At 33.2% G+C, this 19,785-nt stretch overlaps 1 protein-coding gene across 7 annotated transcripts in view; it reads left to right on the top strand.

Moving 5' to 3' along the window:
* Nucleotides 1-19,785, top strand: part of LOC145296054 (uncharacterized) — a 945,555-nt gene that overhangs the window by 908,829 nt on the left and 16,941 nt on the right. For 6 of the 7 annotated variants that reach the window (XM_080142118.1, XM_080142114.1, XM_080142115.1 and 3 more), the window contains 5 exons: nt 9,650-9,861; nt 14,130-14,219; nt 15,762-15,968; nt 18,637-18,862; nt 19,148-19,460. In XM_080142118.1, the coding sequence (XP_079998244.1) occupies nt 9,650-9,861; nt 14,130-14,219; nt 15,762-15,968; nt 18,637-18,862; nt 19,148-19,460 (1,048 nt within the window). The remainder of the gene's footprint in view (nt 1-9,649; nt 9,862-14,129; nt 14,220-15,761; nt 15,969-18,636; nt 18,863-19,147; nt 19,461-19,785) is intronic. The other variant, XM_080142120.1, reaches the window with a different exon arrangement.

Below are 19,785 nucleotides of genomic sequence, written 5' to 3'. Positions count from 1 at the left end.
CATGAGGATGTATGTTACAACAGCGTGTGGTAGATGTGCTAAAAAATAAAAAATAAAAAAGATGACTATAACACAAATGGATGCACAGACAGATGTAAATGTGCAAACTGTGGAGAGGACTACTCTGCCTACGCAAGGACCTGCAAAATATGAAAAAAAAGGAAAAGAAATTATAACAGTAAAACAAAAATAAAACATTTCATTCTCTAAATCAAAGAAAATTGTAGACAGATGTTATGCACAAATTACCAAAAAAAAAAAAAAATAACAAAAAAGTGATAAATATGACCTACTCGTTAAAAAATTAATGTAACTGGGCCTAAATGATTGACAAAAATTTATAATCAGAATAAAACCTACAATCACAAATACCACAAACATGAACACCTATCCTGAAATAAACCAAAACAAAAAAACTATAGTATCAAATCAAACAAAAATAGAATTTCTACAAATTCCTATCACATCTGGAAACAATCACCAGTCCAAGACTCAATAAAAAAAAAACAGAATAAACAAAGCACCCCTTCCCAAAAAAAACATCAATCACAAACTAAGACTAAAACAAAAAATAAGCAAGAAACTACCAAAACCATAGAAGTTGACAGTAAATAACAATCCAAAACAAAAAAATGAAACCTAAACCATGGCTAATAAAATACTGCAATGGAATATAAGAGGCCTAAAAATGAATATTGAAGCAATAATGCTCCTCATGAAAACACTTCGTTCTGCAATAATTTGCCTACAAGAAACACACTTAAAAGAAAAGGACAGAATTAATATAAAGCATTACTCTATATACAAGTACATAAACAAAACATCAAACATGGTCACTGTTGGATCATCATTACTCATAAAAATACTCCACACATCATAATAAATGTAAAAACAAGCATGCAAACTATTGCAATGACTGCAACACTACACAAAGCAATAACCCTTTGTTCATTTTATATACCACTGGATAAAACAATAGATGAAATAGAACTGAACAATCTAATCCAACTACGAAAACCTTTTTTATTGGTAGGCAATTTTAATAGCCATAATGAACTATAGGGCAGTAAAAAACAACAAAAGAGGCGAAATCATTGGAAAAATAATCAATTAAAGCCAATTATGTTTACTCAATAACAAAGAGAACATGTACTTCTGTCCAGCAATAGGAACACTATCAGCAATAGACTTAACATTATGTGACCCAATCATATAGATGGAGAACACATGACGATACATGTGGAAGCAATCACTTCCCAATTGTACTGGAAAACAAGAACCTCAAATTAGAGGACAAAATGCCCCACTGGAATATACAAAAACAAATTGGGAAAAATTCCAAAATGCCTATCAACATAGATTAATATTTGAAACCAACACCAACTCATAACATATTATCTATTTCAGCAATACGCTACTTTTCAATTGCAAAAGAACACTTTACATCCCCAAAATACAACAAACCCTGGTTCAATAAAGAATGCAAAAAAGCCATAAGAATAAAATGTGTTAACTTAAGAAAATTCAAAAATAATCCAACAAAAGAAAATTTGGACATATACAAAAACAGCAGAGCAAAAGCATGGAAAACTATCAAAGAATCAAAACGGAACACATGGAAAAACTATGTATCAAAAATAAATGAAAAACTAAAACCAAAAAAAGTACGAAGATGGTCAGGAATATCTCAGGGAAGAACAAGAACCCGACCGAACACCTAATATGCAACAATATGAAAATCACCTACAAGGAAAACATTGCAAACAAAACTAGCAGGACAATTTTCAATAAATTCATCAAAAAAAAAAAAAAATAAAAAAATTTCAAGTTATAAAATAAAATGAAGAAAAAAAAAATTTAACTTCAACTCAAAAAATGAAGAAAAGTACAAAAACACAGAACTAAAAGAAGCAATACATAAATCTCATGATACAGCAGTTGGCTCTGATAAAATCCATTCTCAATTTCTTAAAAAAAAAACTACCAAAACCTCGGGACTATATACTATAAATAAATAATGAAATATGGATAAATAACAGTATCCAAAAAAACTGGAAGCAGGCTATAGCGATCCCTATACCCAAACCCAAATAATATCATACAGATCCAATAAACTACCGATCCATTGCCTTCACTTGCTGTCTATGCAAGAAATTTGAAAGAATGGTTAATAAAAGATTAAGTTGATTCTTAGAAAACAAAAACCTGATTACAGAACATCAGTCAGGTTTCAGGAAAAGAAGCTCCATTCACCACTTAATAACACTTGAATAAGGGAGGCATTTGCAAAGAAGGGACACCTAATAGCAATTTTTATTTTTTTACCTCAAAAAAGCATATGCCACTATCTGGAAGCCTGCACAGACTAGAACTTGAAGGCAAAATGCCAGAATTTATGAGCAACTCTTTAAATGATAGACTCTTTCAAGTATGGATGCACAACATTCTTTCAGTCCAAAAAGAACAAGAAATGGGTGCCCCCCAAGGAAGCATCCTTTCCTTTTCAATATAAAAATAACATCATAAAAAAACATAGACCCAGGAATCAACTATGCTCTATACATAGTGACCTACTCCTATACTATCGATCAAAATATATGCCAACAGCTGAATGCAAAGTCCAACTCTGCCTAAATAAGATAAATAAATGGGCTAAAGAAAATGAATTTAAATTTTCAGAAGAGAAAACAAAATGTGTACATTTCTGTAAACTATGAAAATTCCATCATGACCCCATCTTGAAACTGTGCAATAATAATAGCCCAGTCATTGATCAACACAAATACTTGTGCATCATATATGATAGGAAATTGACATTCATAAAGTACTTAAAAACAAAATGCCACAAGACCATGCAATTAGTGTTAACACGCACCAACTGGGTTGCCAATAAAACTGCATTATTAAAACTGTATCGATCTTAAATTAGATCCAAACTTGACTACAGATGCTACACCTATGGAGCAGCCAGAAGATTATATGTGAAGGAATTGGATACAAAACACCAAGGATTGAGATTGGTCTTTGGAACCTTCAGAACCTCTCCAGTGGAGAGCTTGTATGTGAATGATAATGAACCACCACTGACTCCAAAGAAAACAAAAATTAGTTCTACGATATTACTTATTAATTTAACATTACTTATTAATATTTATTGCATCATGCCCATCAAACCTGCATATCAATGGTTTTTCCATCCATAATATACACACCTCTTCAATAAAAACGAAAATATTATCAAACTCCATATCCTCCGTATAAAGAACCTCCTCACAGAAAGCAAAATAGACACAACAAAAATACATGAATCTATCGACTCAGAAACTCCATGATATTAAAATTGAGTAAATATTCTAAAACAAAAACTTGTTCCTCATGAAGAACTGCTTAACAGCCAAAATTGATATAAAGAATCCTCACAAATCTATAGATGGATCAATGGATGGAAACTAGGTACGATACGCAGCTATCCATAAAAAAAAAAAAAAAAAATGAAAGTAAAGACTCCTGGATGGAGCTTCTGTGTTTAGTGCAGATGTGTCTGCCATTGACTTAGTGCTAGATATAACAATAACTGATAACCATCAAAAATATATCATCCGTACAAATCTCTATTGCTACTACTATGAAAGAAAAAAAAAATGACAAATTTCCTTATTACAAATCTAAATAAACGCCATACCAATGAATAAATACATAATCTTCTGCTGGATTCCAAGTCACATCAGCATCCACATGAATGATAAAGTGGGTAAAGCAGCAAAAGAATCACTTCAACAAAACCATACAATAGGAAAAAAAATCCCTTATACAGCCCTAAAACCCCAAATTATATATATATATATATATATATATATATATATAAAAGTGAAAGTGTCTGTCTCTGTCTGTGTGTGTATATTTCCCTACACAATAACTCTGTCAATTTTCAGTTTACAGACTCAAAATTTGATATACAGGATAGTGAGATTTGGGAAAATCTTTGTCATCCATTTTCAGCCAGAAATTTGGCTTTTAAGGGGTCAAATTTCAATGATTTGACCTTTGAGAACTCTACCAAACTCCTTCACCAATTTTGGGTCTAAACACTTGAAATTTTAGATATAGGTTCCTTGGACATGGATCTAACTTTATAATTTGATTAAAGCCCAAAACCAGAAATCTTAAGACTGTTTTTAAATTACCTCTTTGGTATAATGCTTCCAATAGTTTGATACCACCAAAGACTATATATGTGTGTGTGTACAAAACAAATTAATCATCAAACGAATTGCATACAAAATATATCTAAAGCTTCAACCTAAAATCAACCAATGATGATTGAAAGACTATAAAATAGATTATCTTTCCTTGTTGCAGTTATCACCCAAGGTGGATTGAATTAGTTTTCATAATAGATGTGCTCATTTGAAGATTTCCTTTTTGTTCTTTTATCATGACTGTTTTTAATTTTAAAATCATTTATTTTAGTAAAAATTAGAATGGTTCATTAAGTTGATTTAGAATTTGGATCCTTTAAATGAATTAAGCACCACTATATTAAAAACTTTAACTAGAAACATTTGAGACGAATTATAAAATCAACTTCAATACAAATTTAAATTAATAAAAACTATTAATTCACAGGATTATTCGATAAATATTTAACATTGAAAATGTACAGATTAAAAATATATATATATATAATGGACTCTCCCATCGTGTTCGACACATGAGGGCCAAAAATTCGCTCCGTTTCACTCTGCTTTCAATGCTTGTGCCGCATGTGTGACACAAGGCCAGCTCTGCTCCCAAAAACCAAGCCGCGCGACTCACAGGATACAGGCTGGGAAGGTGCTATTCCTACTCTTGCTCTACGAAGATTTGTTTGATCCGATAGTCGTGTGTCAATGTATGTGTTAATTCCCGCAAAACATTTTTCCCTCCACAATTTTCTATCCGCAGCATCTTCTTCTTGGTTTTTGGGTTCAGGCCTGCATGCTTAAGATTGTCTTTCAGCTTATCCCTGTACCTCAGAAATGGACGACCCACATTTCGATTACCCTCTTTCAGTTGACTATATGCTAGTTGCTTAGGAAGACAGTTTTCATCTATGCGAACAAGGTGACCAGCCCACCGAAGCTGAGACTTCATCAGAAAGGCCTCAATACTTAAAATGTCGCACCTAGCAAACAATCCAGAGTTAGGGGCCTTGTCTTTCAATGTTAATCCACATATACTGCGAAGGCAACACTTATGGAATGTATCCAGTTGCTCAATCTGCCTACGGTATGGGGTCCAGACTTCCGATCTATACAGGAGTATCGAAACAATCACTGCACGATAAACTGAGATTTTGGTCTTTAGAGTCGAACCTCTTTCATTCCATACTCTTGAACGCAGTTTGCCGAAGGCATCAGTCGCCTTTGAAATTCTGCTCAATATCTCATCATCAAGTGATGCTGACGAATTCACCTTACTTCCGAGATATGCAAAGGATTTAACATACTTTAGAGGCTGTCTATTTACTGAGATTTTCTGAGGCGGTTCCACATATTCTGGTCTCGGAATATTCAAAACACCTTGCTGCAACGGTGTGGGCTTTGGTTGGTATATATATATATATCCCCCCACTGTTTTATCTATATATATATATATATATATATATATATATATATATATATATATCTATAAATATAAAAGCGAAAATGTATGTATGTATGTACGCTTTTCCTCAATGTCCACAAAAGGCGTCTTTCAGAAAAGCGCTCGCTCGCTTCACAACTTAAAAAACTTTTTATATCATCTATAAATTGTAATATCTCACAGTTAACCACGGCTGTCCCCTGTCTATTTAATTTTATTGACTTTCAAACGTTAATTATTCCACATTTCCCGCATCAGCACGCGTTACATTCGATTTTCGGTATAAATAAAAAGCGAAACTCTACTCTAATCACATGCCTGCTGCCCTCCGAGGCCCGGGCGACAAGATCAAAGTGTAGTATCTGTCGGAACAGATACTGCAAGCAAAGACCAGATGTGGGGGCAACCCCATATACCTGACCTTTAACCAGCTCCCATTTCCCACCTCTCGGGAGCTGGTCCCTTTTTTTCCCTTCCCCCTCCCTTCACTCCTCACATTAAAAATCGGCCTTGTGCCTAATTTGCTCGGTGGGGGAGCAAATAAATACCTCCACAGGCCCAGAACCAGTGGTCTCTAGAGAGCTATCAGGCGGTAGCTTTCATTTCGAGACGAGGGAGCGGGTTTTTAAAAACAAGCAAACCGATTTATTGACCTCATTAAAAACTGTCCCACACAAAATGCTAACTGCGGAATAGCTATCGCCGTCACGTCAATCACAAACGCGCACCTGTTTTTTTTTTTTTTTTGTTTTTTTTTTTCACACTTGACTATTTTCCAACTGCGTGTCGTCAAGGCTTTTCTTTTTTTTTTTTTTTTTTTTTTTTTTTTTTTTTTTCACGGGCACCTGTTTTTTTCTTTTTTTTTTTTTTTTTTTTTTTTACAAACACCCGGGCAACGCCAGGTACCCCTCGCTAGTCTATAATATATAAAAGGCAAAATGTGTGTGATCATTTCGTGTAGGTCTTCAAAAGGCTTCTAACGCACGCGCTCCCGGGGTCGTTACTATCGCTTAAAACTGTGTGTATATGTCCTATATCATAATATCTAGGAATTAGGAAAGCGCATAGCGTATAGATTTATTTACGTCGATTTTTACAAAATTATTGCTATTTTGGCTTCTCGCGTGTTGATTGAGCTTTTTAGTATAAATAAAATGAAACTAAACTCAAGCGGACGTGTTCGCTGCAATGCGCCGGGAACAGACGCTTACGCTGCGTGATTTCTATTTGACCTTAATTAGGTCAAATGGTACGCACGCATGTTTTTATAGTTATAGTTACATAAATAAATTCAAACACGTCTACGTTGTATGTCACGGTGGCCCAATGGTAACATCGCACGTTTTTTTTTTGTTTGTTTTTTTTCACACATTAATTTCCAACTCAAGGGTACGGGTTCGATTCTCATACTCACCTACCAAAACATCTTTTTTATTATTTTATTTTATTATTATTATTATTATTTACTCCCTCCCCCCCTTCCCCCAGTTTTGATTTACCTCAAGACACCCGGGCATCGCCGGGTACCCCCGCTAGTCTATATATATAAAAGGCAAAATGTGTGTGACCATTTCGTGTATGTCTTTAAAAGGCTTTTCTCGCACATGCTCCCGGGGTCGTTACTATCGCTTAAAACTGTGTATATAGGTTCTAGATAATAATACGTAGGATTTGGGAACGCATGTAGCTTATAGATTTATTTACGTCGACTTTTACAAAATTATTGCTATTTTGGCTTCTCGCGTGTTGATTGGGCTTTTTAGTATAAACTGAAACTAAACTCAAACGGACGTTCTCGGCATTGCGCCGGGAAAAACGTCCAGCGTAACTCTATTTGACCTTCTTAATTAGGTCAAATGGAAGCAGCAGAGTTAACTTTTATTGCGCAAGCCTGTTTTTATAGTTAAATAAATAATTTCAAACCTGTTTAACGTTGTCTGTCGTCGTGGCTCAATGGTTAACGTAGCACTTTTTTTTTTTTTTTCACACATTAATTTCCAACTCAAGGGTACGAGTTCAATTCTCATACTCAACTACCAAAACATTTTTTTTATTATTATTTAATCCCCCCAAAGAGTTCAAAGAGTTTTGATTTACCTCAAGACACCCGGTCATCGTCGGGTACCCCCCGCTAGTATATATATATAAAAGCGAAAATGTATGTATGTATGCTTTTCCTCAATGTCTACAAAAGGCTTCTTTCAGAGAAGCGCTCGCTCGCTTCACAACTTCTTAAAACTTTTTATATCATCTATAAATTGTCATATCTCACTGTTAACCACGGAGCTCGCCTGTCTATTTAATTTTATTGACTTTCAAACGATAATTATTCCACATTTCCCGCATCGGCACGCATTACATTCGGTTTTCGGTATAAACAAAAAGCGAAACTTGACTCTAATCACAGGCCCAGAGCCAGTGGTCTCTAGAGAGCTAAGTAACGTTTGTTCAATGTCGACTTCGTCATATCAGACGGTAGCTTTCATTTCGAGACGAGGGAGCGGGTTTTTAAAGACAAACAAACCGATTTATTGACCTCATCAAAAACTGTCCCGCACAAAATGCTTACTGCTTGAATTGCTATCGCCGTCACGTCAATCAAAAACGCGCACCTGTTTTTTTTTTTTTTGTTGTTTTTTTTTTTTTTTTTTTTTTTTTCACCTTACTATTTTCCAACTGCGCGTCGTCAAGGCTTTTTTTTTTTTTTTTTCTTTGCACGGGCACCTGTTTTTTTTTGTTTTTTTTTTTCACACACACCTACAAACACCTGGGCAACGCCGGGTATCCCTCGCTAGTATATATATATATATATATATATATATATATATATATATATATATATATATATATAAGGGCAAAATGTGTGTGACCATTTCGTGTATGTCTCGCAAAGGTTTCTTTCGCACACGCTCCCGGGGTCATTACTATCGCTTAAAACTGTTTATATAGGTCCTATATCATAATATCTAGGATTTGGGAACGCGGGTCGTTTCTAGATTTATTTACGTCGACTTTTATGAGATTCGCGCTATTTTGCTCTGTCTCCTGTTTGTCCTGCATTTTAGTATAAATACAGTGAAATTAAATTAAAACGTTGGGTTCTCGGCTTTCGTGCTGCTTTCCCCCCTTCCCACCATCATCTGGGGGGAAGTGAAAACTAAAAATAACGATCCCGCGATGACCTCATTTAACGTCTTCCTGTCAATCAAACCTCTTTTACTAGCTTTATAAGCCTTAACTTAACAGCTAATCAATTACTCTCACTCGTGGTCGAGACGGTGAAGTAGTTGGCTTTGATCTCCACCTACACGTCGTCAAGGCTTCTGGGTTCAATCCCTCTAACCGACCAAAACTTTTTTTTTTTTCTTTTACACCTTTAAACACCTGGGCAACGTTTTATTTTATTACGTCGCTTTAGTTTACCCCTCCCCCATACACAGGTTTATTTATGCCATTTTTTTTTTCCGTTTTGGTTTTGGGTTTTTGGGGGGTTTTTTACGCCGTCTTTTTTATAATATTTAAGCAGGGTTATTAATTTCTCTCTTCTCTCTCTCTCTCTCTCTCTCTCTCTCCCCCCCCACACACACACACCTACAAACACCCGGGCAACGCTGGGTACACCCCCCCCTCTCATATAAAAAAAAGAAGCGAACAGACCCGCAGTAAATAAAATACTGCCCCACACTGAAAGTTGACCTCATTAAGTCGTCAAGTACAGGCACCTGCCAATTCTTAATCTTACTTAAATAAATTCAAACAAGTTTCCGTTAAACGTTGCACGTTTTTATTATTTTCCAACTGCACGTCAAGGCTTTGAGTTCAATCCTTCCTACATACCTACCAAAACTTTTTTTTTTTTTTTTTTAATAAACATCCGGGCAACGATTTTTGTTTTGATTTACTCAAAAATACACACACCTCCAAACACCCAGGCAACGCTGGGCACCCCCTGCTAATATAATTGAAATCTGTCATTAACTTTATTTTTATTATCAATTTATTTATTTTTTATTTTTTTTTGTAGTTTTACGAGGTGCTAGCCTGCCAACACAAGGACCTAGACCGATGCTTGGGGCCACTTTGAATTCACCTGCTCGACAGACGATGAGTGAACACCAACAGAAGTTGAGAATGCGAAAACGTCAAAGATTACAAGATGAGCAGCATTTTATGGTTGTAAAACAGCAACAACAGCAGCATACTTTTACTCAAATGTTTCCAACCAGATTTCCTCAAGTAAGTTTCTGCCATTTTCTTTGAAATCATGGAGTTCATTTTTAAAATATTAAATAAAATGTTGAAGTATTATTTTCTACAAATATATAATACTACATAGCAAAGGTATATTTTTAAATGTAAAGATACATTATATTTTATTAAAGTAGGTTAAAAAGTTAAATTAGCACATTTTATCAGTTTTTCTTTATTGTTAAAACAATATGTAATTTTTGTATTTTATTTTAATGTCCTTTTAGTAAACTTTCTAGATTTTACCTTTTCATCTAAGGTAATAAGGTTCTAATAATTTTAAAGGAGATATCCCTTTGAGAGAATGTTACAAAAACTGGAATCTATATTTTTGATTATTCTGACTACTATTCTCATTTGTGTTATATTGACAGTGTTTCAATTGATATAACTACAAACCTTCAGGTGCATATTTTTGAACTCTGGAACCTCTTACTTAGTAACTTTGACAAAAAAATTTTAAAGGTTCCTTTCCTAGTTGTTTGCAGTTGTTTTTTTATATATGCTTTATATTTGTATCACAGCTTTCTGCGTTCAACTAGAAGATAAAAACATATATACCTTAAGGATGTTGGTAGTTACATTGTGAAAATAACAACCGAGAGGTGAATAAAATGTACAAACAATCCAAATTATCAATCCTAATCACGAGTAATTCTGAAACAAAATATTAATTTAAAAGTGTAACATGAATCAAATAAAAACCCTAACCTGAACCAAGTTATTACAATATCTAAAATGTGGTTAATTTAAATGAAAATTGTGTCTATTACATTGCGTGGCATAAGTTTTCCTTCTAAACAGTATGCCTTACAATGTAGAGATATATAATTAAAGTCTGTCACCTGAGGCACTCTTACTGATAAATGTCAGGCGTTTTTTGAGACCTTTGGCTGCCTTTTAAGGTGCTGGTTCCTTTTGTTTGTCTTTGTAAAATTCCATCATAAAGAATTTTGTTTCGCTCTTATATGCAGCATTACCTTTAAATGAAGACTGCTATCATCAAATACACAGTTGATTCCTCATTACCATGAACTATTTTGTCAGTTTTTTCAAAATTTAAAACCATGTTTAACAAATTGCACATTCTTAAAAATAAACTTGAATATGTTAACTGCCATAAGCACTGTCAAGTGAGCTAACCGGACCTGACTTCTGACACCAGTTATATTTGCACTTGGCACAAGATAGAAAAGGAAATGTGTTTAATTCAGTTTAATGATGGTGCCGATTAAGCTAGAAAATTGTTTTTGGAGAAGCGTTCCTTTCTCAGTCTATACCAAATTAAAGATAATCTTATCGAAGCAATGCAATTTTTTTTTTCGAGAATACAAGCAACATAATAAATAATCATTAGATTCCGGAGAGTACAAATTAGTTTGTTTGTGTGTGTGTGTGTGTTTTTTTTTTAATTACATTGAATTATTTTTTCCAATGTTACATTGAATTAAGAAAATTGAAACAAATTAAATTAAGGTTTAATGAGAAAGATGTTTGAATTCCTCTAAAACTGCAATTTCAAATTTAATATAGCAAATAAGTTTTATTTATTTATTTTACTATTTTAACAAAAAGGTGTTGTTGCTTTCATTTTTTCCAACTTTTAACAGTATTTTTGAAGACATCAATATCATATTGGCTTCACTACTTGGATCGTATAAGTTTGATTTTTTTTTTTTTTTTTTTGTATTACCAGAACTCGTTTGTATTGTCTCAACTTTGTTTTTTTATTATTATTTTCTCTTGCCCTCATAAGTTGTATTGTTCCGGTTCGTTCTTTACACTGTCTTTCTTTTTTATATTCTCTGGCCCTCTTCATTTGTATTATTTTGTTCCTGAAACACTGAATCTTCTGAAATGCCACTCTAGTATTTTGTCTGTTATGGACAAGGCATTTGTTGGAGAGTAATGGTGTCAGAATAAAAACGCCAGCCACATAACTAATTTAGAGGCGACATTTTGTCGGTCAGTCTAGTAACTCCTTTCTTCTATATTTCTTGAATGGCATCTGTTTTTAGTTCGGCTGTTTTGAATGCTGGTAGTGGGGTCTTTTTCAGGCTTTGTGTTGAAGTGATTTTACCTTTATCTCCTTTTCATTTATTTTCTCATACCTTTTACAGATACACACAACAAGCACCTTACTATTTCTTAGAATAACATCAGAGGTCTCAGGTTAAATTTTCCTCATGTTCAGTCCTTTCTTTTGCACAAAGTTAATTCTTCTATTGATAGCAATGATCTACATGTGGAGGGTTATTGTCTGTTTAGACTCTTCACTGTATTTGTATGATCTTGCTATTTTTCTTCACAATGATCTCCTCATTGTATGTGTCCCTAGTTTTGAATCTCATGGATTTCCTTTTATTTATTTGAGGTTGTCTTTGCTGCACTCCACTTCCTACTTGTTCTTTTTATCCCTTTCTGACAGTGATTGCTCTGTTGCTGATGTTATATCCAACATTATTAATAATGCATTACAACTTCATGTGTCGAACTCTATCTTTGTCTTTGGTGATTTTCATGCTCACCATTCTGACTAGCTTTCTCACTCTTATCACACAGATCTTGCTTTTTTCCATCTCATGACTTGTTCCAAATTGTCACCTTCCCTACACGTTTCCTGATAATGACCTTCATCAACCATCTTTACTTGATCTTTTTCTCACTTCTTTTCCTGAATCATGTTCTATTTCTTCTCCTCCATTGGGTTCTTCTGATCATGCTGTTGTTGAAATTGATTTTTTGTTAAGTATTCAATTGATCGTCTCTTCCATAGGAAAGCATTTAACTACAGGAGGGCTGATTGAGATGGGCTTCACAGCTTCCCATGGGGTCAGTTCTATTTTTTGTATGTCACCAAATACTGCTGCTAAGGAGGTTACGGACTGGCTTTTTGTTGGAATTGACACCTTCATTCCTCATTGTCAGTTTTAAACCAAACCTCATTCTTCCTCTTTGGTTTTCATCTGTTTGTGCTGCTACTATTACCCACGTAATTATTACTTCAGTCAGTATCGTCAGATGGTTCTGAGACTTCTAGACAATCCTATGGAACTGCTAGGAATGCTTGCAAAAGAGCAATTTCTGAGACTAAGTTTAGCTATTTTCACCTGATTTGTGACTGTCTCATCTCAGAAGGTGGGCTCCCGTGATTTTTGGAGAATCTATAATAGTGTTACTGTGGCAAGTCTGCTATTCGTCCTCTTTTTAATGGTCTCTAAGTCATTTCATTTTCTTAGCATAAGGCTGATCTCTTTTTTTTGGCTGACAATTCTTATATTGATGATTCTGATGCTTTTCTTCCAGATTTTCCTTTGAAAACTGATTAGACTTTGTTTTCTGTAATTATCACTGCAAAGATGGTTGTTATAATTCTTGCTGGTGTGGACCAATCTAAGGTTTCCGGTCCTGATTTCATTTCTGTTCTCAAATAAACTTTCTTCTATCCTCTCAGATTTATTCAATCACCGTTTATCTCGGTCCTGTTTCCCTTGTTAGAAGAAGTCCTCTATTGTCGCTATCTTTAAAAATGCTGGTGATCGATCTGATCCAAACAATTTAACAAAAATATATTATTACTGAAAAAGTGTAAAAAATGTGACAAAATGCATATGGTCATAAGAGGGGAAAATATCCAAACATGTGAGGCATAAAAATAATCATAATTTATTTTTGGTCAGATTTTTTAAAAACTTAACAAGATTCTTTCTTAATTCTCATCAAGCTCTTTCTTTATATGCCATTATTGAAATATTTTAAGCAATTTGATTTTTTTCATGTGTATCGCTACTTAATAAGCATTACCAAACTAACAGTTTCATATAAGGATACTTGGATACAAAAAAAATGTTGCAATGACACTTCAGTCACAAATATTGTTTTATTAATTAAGCTGTTTTTAAATAAAAAAAATATTTTGGTCAATCATCTTTGTAAAAAAAGAATAACCTATACATATTTTTAATTTCAATAATAATTATTCTATGTCATGTTTGAACTTTTTCATACCTTCAAACTTTGTGTTTATCAATTGGTGTTATAAGCTTTAAAGAAGGTTGTTATGTGTCTCTAGTTTATGGCTGAGCACAAAAAAATAACTGTCCATAGTTGCTTTCCCAGCATGCTTCCTTGATATTTGCTTGTCCTAATCCATATTGCTCATCTGTGTGTGTGCGTGTGCGCGCGCTGATGTTAAGGCAGACGTATGTATCCTACTAATGGATAATCTCTACCCTCTATCCTCCCTCTCCCTACAGACCAGAATGGATTCCAGCACGGTACAACCATTTCCTGAAAACTTGGCTGAATTGATGAAAAGTGGCAATGCACCTAATGTAACTTTGCAGGTGAGCAATGTCTTGCTGATAATAAGCACACATTCTCAAAGGCATCCCACCTCCTCTTCCCCCTATAACAAAAATGCTATGCAACCATTCCCAACTCTCTTGACCTACACACACACCCCTTCCTTTATATTCGTTCTGCTTTTATTTGATATCCTTTTCTTTTCTTTGTTTTCATTCCCATTTTCCAATTGCTATTAAAAATTGTCATCTTTTCATTTTTTATTTTTATTTTTTTTTGTTCCCAAAATCTTCAATTTGTAAATAGTAATTAGAAATGAATTAAAAACATGTAGCAGGAACCCTTAATTTTTTAATGGAATTTCAAGAGTAAAAATAAGTTTCAGCTAACTGTATTGGTCTTTATTATTGAACCATTTTTAGTTTTAATTGACCTTTCATGTGCATGCAACAAAAAAAATATATATATATAAAATTGAATATATACTTCCTATATCTTGCAGGAGTTTTATCATTTTTACATAGAAAAGATGTTTTTTTATGATTATTATTTTACTTGTCAAATTTTTGTCATTAAATATTCTCTGAACAGGGAAGATGAAAATTATTGTTGTATTGCTGTGGTTATATAGCATCACAAGTGAATTTTATTTTAATGACTGGACAGGGGTGAGATAGCAAAATGTCTTTATCAGTAGCAAACTTTTACCTGGAATCTAAAAAAAATGGATCTCCATGGCAAATAAGAACTGAGGTCACAGATGATCCAAGAATGTGATGAAGAAAAGAAAATAGGATAAAAACACATTCTAATACAATAGTTATTCTGTATTTATTCATTAATATATCGAGCTTTCTTGTTTTCGAACAATAAGGATATTTGTTATTGAATCCATTTGTTGTCCACTCTGTTGGTTTTTTGTTAGAATCAAAGTGTAGTATTTGTTATATCCTCAGGTGAGTGAAGGACTAAGAGAATTTATATTTTTGTTCCAATTCAGTGTCCTTCTCTGGGAAGTTGTATAAAAATCAACCTTTTTTTCTAACTTGATCCTGATGGGGAGAAGTAAATGTGATACTATTCATTTCATTATTACACCTCACCATTGTAATATAAGTAAGATACTGGGTCAATCTTTGGACTGATTGACTGAGGCTGCGATATACCAATGAACACATTTTAGCTTTTCCAGTCACTCCCATATATTACTTCTGAATAATTTGCTCTACAATGTCCTTTTAGAAAAAAAACATGCAACAAAGATTAAATCTTTTATGATGGCTGTAGCATCATATTGCCTTAGAATAGTTGCAAGTATTTTTGGGAGTTCAATTTACTAAGCCCAACAGGTATTTCAAGAGAACCCATTAGCTGATAGTTTAAAAATACTTTGTTTTAGTTTTTGCCTTAAAATTTATATTTCATTTTTTATGCTTTTTCAAAAAATTCTTACATTTTTCTCATTTAAACAATTTTTTTTTTTATTTGCCATATCGCATCACCTTTTTTATTTTCTTTTGAATATGTACAGTTTGTATTTGTTTGTTCAAACAAAAAAATCAGTATTCTTCTTTTTCTTAAAGCGAAACCAGACTCTCCCTGAACCAATGTCACCACGTTACAGTGGTATGCCACGGCCTCAGCAGTCAGTCAGTCCAATGATTGGCCCAGTATCTTCTCCATCCCAATTGTCACCTCACTATACTCAGTCCACTTCAACTCCGTGGAATGCACGCACATCACAAACAGCTACAGCACTTCAGAGCTCTCTTGAAAGAGGAATGCATCCAGTAAGATCTTTTTGTTCTCATGTTACTATTAAAATCAAATTTTCACATTTGTTTCACTTATAAATTTTAAAGGAAAAGTATTTAAAAGAAACACTAAAGTTATCATTTGGAATCAAGATATCTATATACTACTAAAACTGTTTCTTTTTTATCTTGCTTGTCACCTTCATTTGTACACAAATGTTTTGGATGATGAGAGAAGTGAATAAAATAAAGGACAAATTATAAGTATTAAGAGGAATGGAATTATGTAAATAAAATTAAAAGTAGTTTACATAAAAAAAGGTTTTTGAACTTTTTTAGTAATTTTTATACAATAAGTTGTAATATAATTTTTTTTTATGTATGGCCAATTTAATGGCTGATTTGGTAGGGGGCATGGTTTTGAACGTCGGCTAATCATAGTAATTTTTTTAATTTTTGATTACTTTTTTATTGTGTTTTAAAAGATTATAGTTTAAAGTTAATTTCTCCAAGAAAAAAAAGTGTGTGAAATAAAAAAAAAAATAAATAAAAAAATTCATGGTATACTTTTATCTCAAATCTGAAAAACCCTACATTTCACATAAAAATTCATTATGACAAAGATCTTGTTTATATTTTTCTTGAATTATTTCCAAGTTAAGTTAAAGTCTTAAGATAATGAATTAATACGATAAATGTACTTAACTTTTGCTAAAAAAAGGAAAAGTAATAATTCGCCCAAAATGTGACACTGGTAGGAACGAGACTGTGTCAAAAAAAAATTATGGCAGCAAAATTCAAGTATGTATAGAAGGACAAATTAGATATAATTTATTTCGTTATTTAACATTATTCCGGCATACTTAGCGACCCCTTTTTAGTCGCAGACCCCTTCCCTTCATTTAAAAACGCATAAAAGTTAATTAAATTTATTAATTATACTATTGACAATTTATTCATTTGGAAAAAAAAAAAAGTTAGCACCATTATTTATTAATACAGAATTATAATTGGTTAAGAAAACAATTTATGATTATTGAAAAAATTACATGCTAAAAAACAAGCTTACGTTAAAATTTATCAGAATGTCTACGTGAAATTTGAAGTTAATATACACAAACAGGCAGGTAGTTAAAGAGAGAGGAGAGTGGGCAAAACAGACTGGTTTTTCTGTACGTACCGACATGGAACGTTCATATAATTTTTACCATTTTTTAATTAAATTATTTTTCTATGTTCCTGTTTTTCAATTTAATTTTTTTTCCGTGATCATTATTTTATAAATACTGAAAATTTCTTTAAAATTGGTTAATTCCCTGATTTTTGGTGAATTTTTTAAGTAAAAGGAGGGGTCAAAATATTGTATAAATTCAGTATGGTCACACTGTATGCCAGTACCTACTGCATGTTCTACAGTTATTATCAATCAAGTTTATTCAATATTGTAAATTCCTATAATACTTTCAAAGAGACTCACTTGCTCTCTCAAAGTAGTCATACTTTGAGAAGGTTGGAGATGATTTCACCATCTTTAAAATATTTAATGTTAAATGTTAAAAAATAACGGGATACTTTTCTTAGATTAGCTTCATAATACTGATCACATCGTCAGTGTTTATCTTTTCATTCTGTATTTTTAACATTTACTTTTTACGTCTACCATGCATAAATGCTGAATGCTCCCTTATGCTGGCATTAGTAAACTCCAGGCAGTTTGATTGGCTTTCCCAAACCTAAACCGGATTGCTTAAATTTCTTTTTCGAACACTGCTCAACAACTGACAACATGATGTCAGTCAATGCTTTGTGTCATAAAAATATTTTCTTATATAAAAATAGGTATCTTTCACTTTTATCATTTAATATTTACATGTACTGAACATAGATTTTACTCAAACTTGATGAGCCAACCACACCATTTTCCAACTTCCTTCGAAGATTGGATACTGATCAGCTATTCTAGAATATATTCTCAAATAAAACACTAAACAAATGCTCTATCCTAATTAGTTTTTTTTTTCTTCTTTTTCTTCATCTGCTTCGTTGCCACCAGAGTCGGCTCTGCCACTTTCTAAATGTAGAGGATTTTCATTTACTACCTGCAAAAATTTTTTGTATGGTGTAGGAGCATAGCTGATGACTTCTTTTCTGTTAATTCTTAAGTAAGAAAACATTTATTATTCTGGTCACCCAAATTAATAATTTTGTGCATCAGTATTCATTAATGATAATTATAAAATAAATATAAAAAATTGGTATTATATAGGATAAAGACCATACTACCAAATCTCTTCTGGTTTGTGACATCTTTTTACCAGGCAATCCTGATACATGGGGCTGCTAGTTAAAAATAAAACTATTCTGAAAAATAGTTAGGGTTGTTTATGTTTAAACTGGTGAAAATTAATGATAAAGGATTTTTCCATGTCATTCACCAGGAAGAACAGTCAGCAGAAACAGGAACTCCAAAAAATACACTGAACTTGGAGATAACTTTATACACACACACACACACACAATTATTATCAAATGTATGATGTGTATATTTTCCGTTTCAATATTTACTTCAACATTCTATGTACATAATAAAAATACATTTTGATAGATTTTCTTAATAGATTCTGCTTTGCATTAATTTTTGCGGCTTATGCTATCCAATCTACAAATGATAGTATTTGTTTATTTATTTTTTTATTGTTTCTAGGTCAATCCACAACAATTTGCTGCAGTTCCTCGTCACCGGTCAATACCTAGTAATTCATTATCTAGTCCAATGCAACAAGCTGCCAACCATTTTCATTTCCCCCCTGATTCTCAATTCCCTACTTCCCAGGCTCAAATGTCGGTATATAGTTCTCAGCAACAACAACAGCAGCAACAGATGTATGCCCAAAACAGAATAATTCACCGACAACTAAGTTTGCCTCCAGGTATTGCATCAGTTTATTGTCATTGTTATGGTTTTTAGTTTTTAATTTCATGATGTTTATGATTTTTCTTTTGTTTTGAATAAATATCCATTTACAAGTTAGCCCAAGATTAAAAAAAAAAAATCAGCCAATATTTACAATGAATGGAAAAAATTCATATTTTATTCTATGTTTTTATTTTCTTACAAAAATGACATTTTCTTTTTGGTTCTTAACACCCCTAAGTACCTTTCAACACCTATTTTATCTTTGTTCTTGTCAAATTTTATTGCTCCTTCCTTGCAGGCCGTGGTTCACCGCGCACACCTCACAGTCCATACAGTAACAGTCCTGATGCGATGCTAATGTCTCCACATGCTGTATCCCCAAATCCAGGGTTACGTCCTCCCCCTCCAACACAACAGCCAGCTGCAACAAGTCAAGTGAGCCCAACCTACAACACTAATTACGCTTCAGCACAGTCTATGGCAGGGGCATCAGCCCCACCACCACCTCCTGCTTACTCTCAGCCAACGTCGTCACAATCTGCAGTTGATAGTATACCTGATTTCGACATGCAGTTATTGGATCATGCCAATCTTCAAGCAGGTGCAGATGGGTAAGTTTATTCAAATATAATCCTTTTATTTTTATTGTACCATTTGTCTCATCAGTTGCCAAAACAGAAATTATAACTCAATTTTGATGGCTATGGTAGTACTGACACTACCAACAGTTTTTGCCATCAGATAACAAGAGTATTTTTAAAATATAAAAACAAATCCATCTTAGATTTTATATTGCATTATACATTGATGAAATTATGTACTTAATCCATTGTCGCTTGATGCCATATAAAAACTAAAAGTTCTATCATATGCATATTGCTGGACAATTATTTTTGACTTGTTTAAAATTTCTCCAAAGGATCAATGCTCAACAAT

Source organism: Euprymna scolopes, chromosome 16 (assembly GCF_053919585.1).
Source record: "Euprymna scolopes isolate OS-2025 chromosome 16, ASM5391958v1, whole genome shotgun sequence".
Classification (NCBI taxonomy): Eukaryota; Metazoa; Mollusca; class Cephalopoda; order Sepiida; family Sepiolidae; genus Euprymna; species Euprymna scolopes.
The sequence above is the reverse complement of the archived record's forward strand: the minus strand, read 5'-3'. Positions and strand labels throughout refer to the sequence as shown.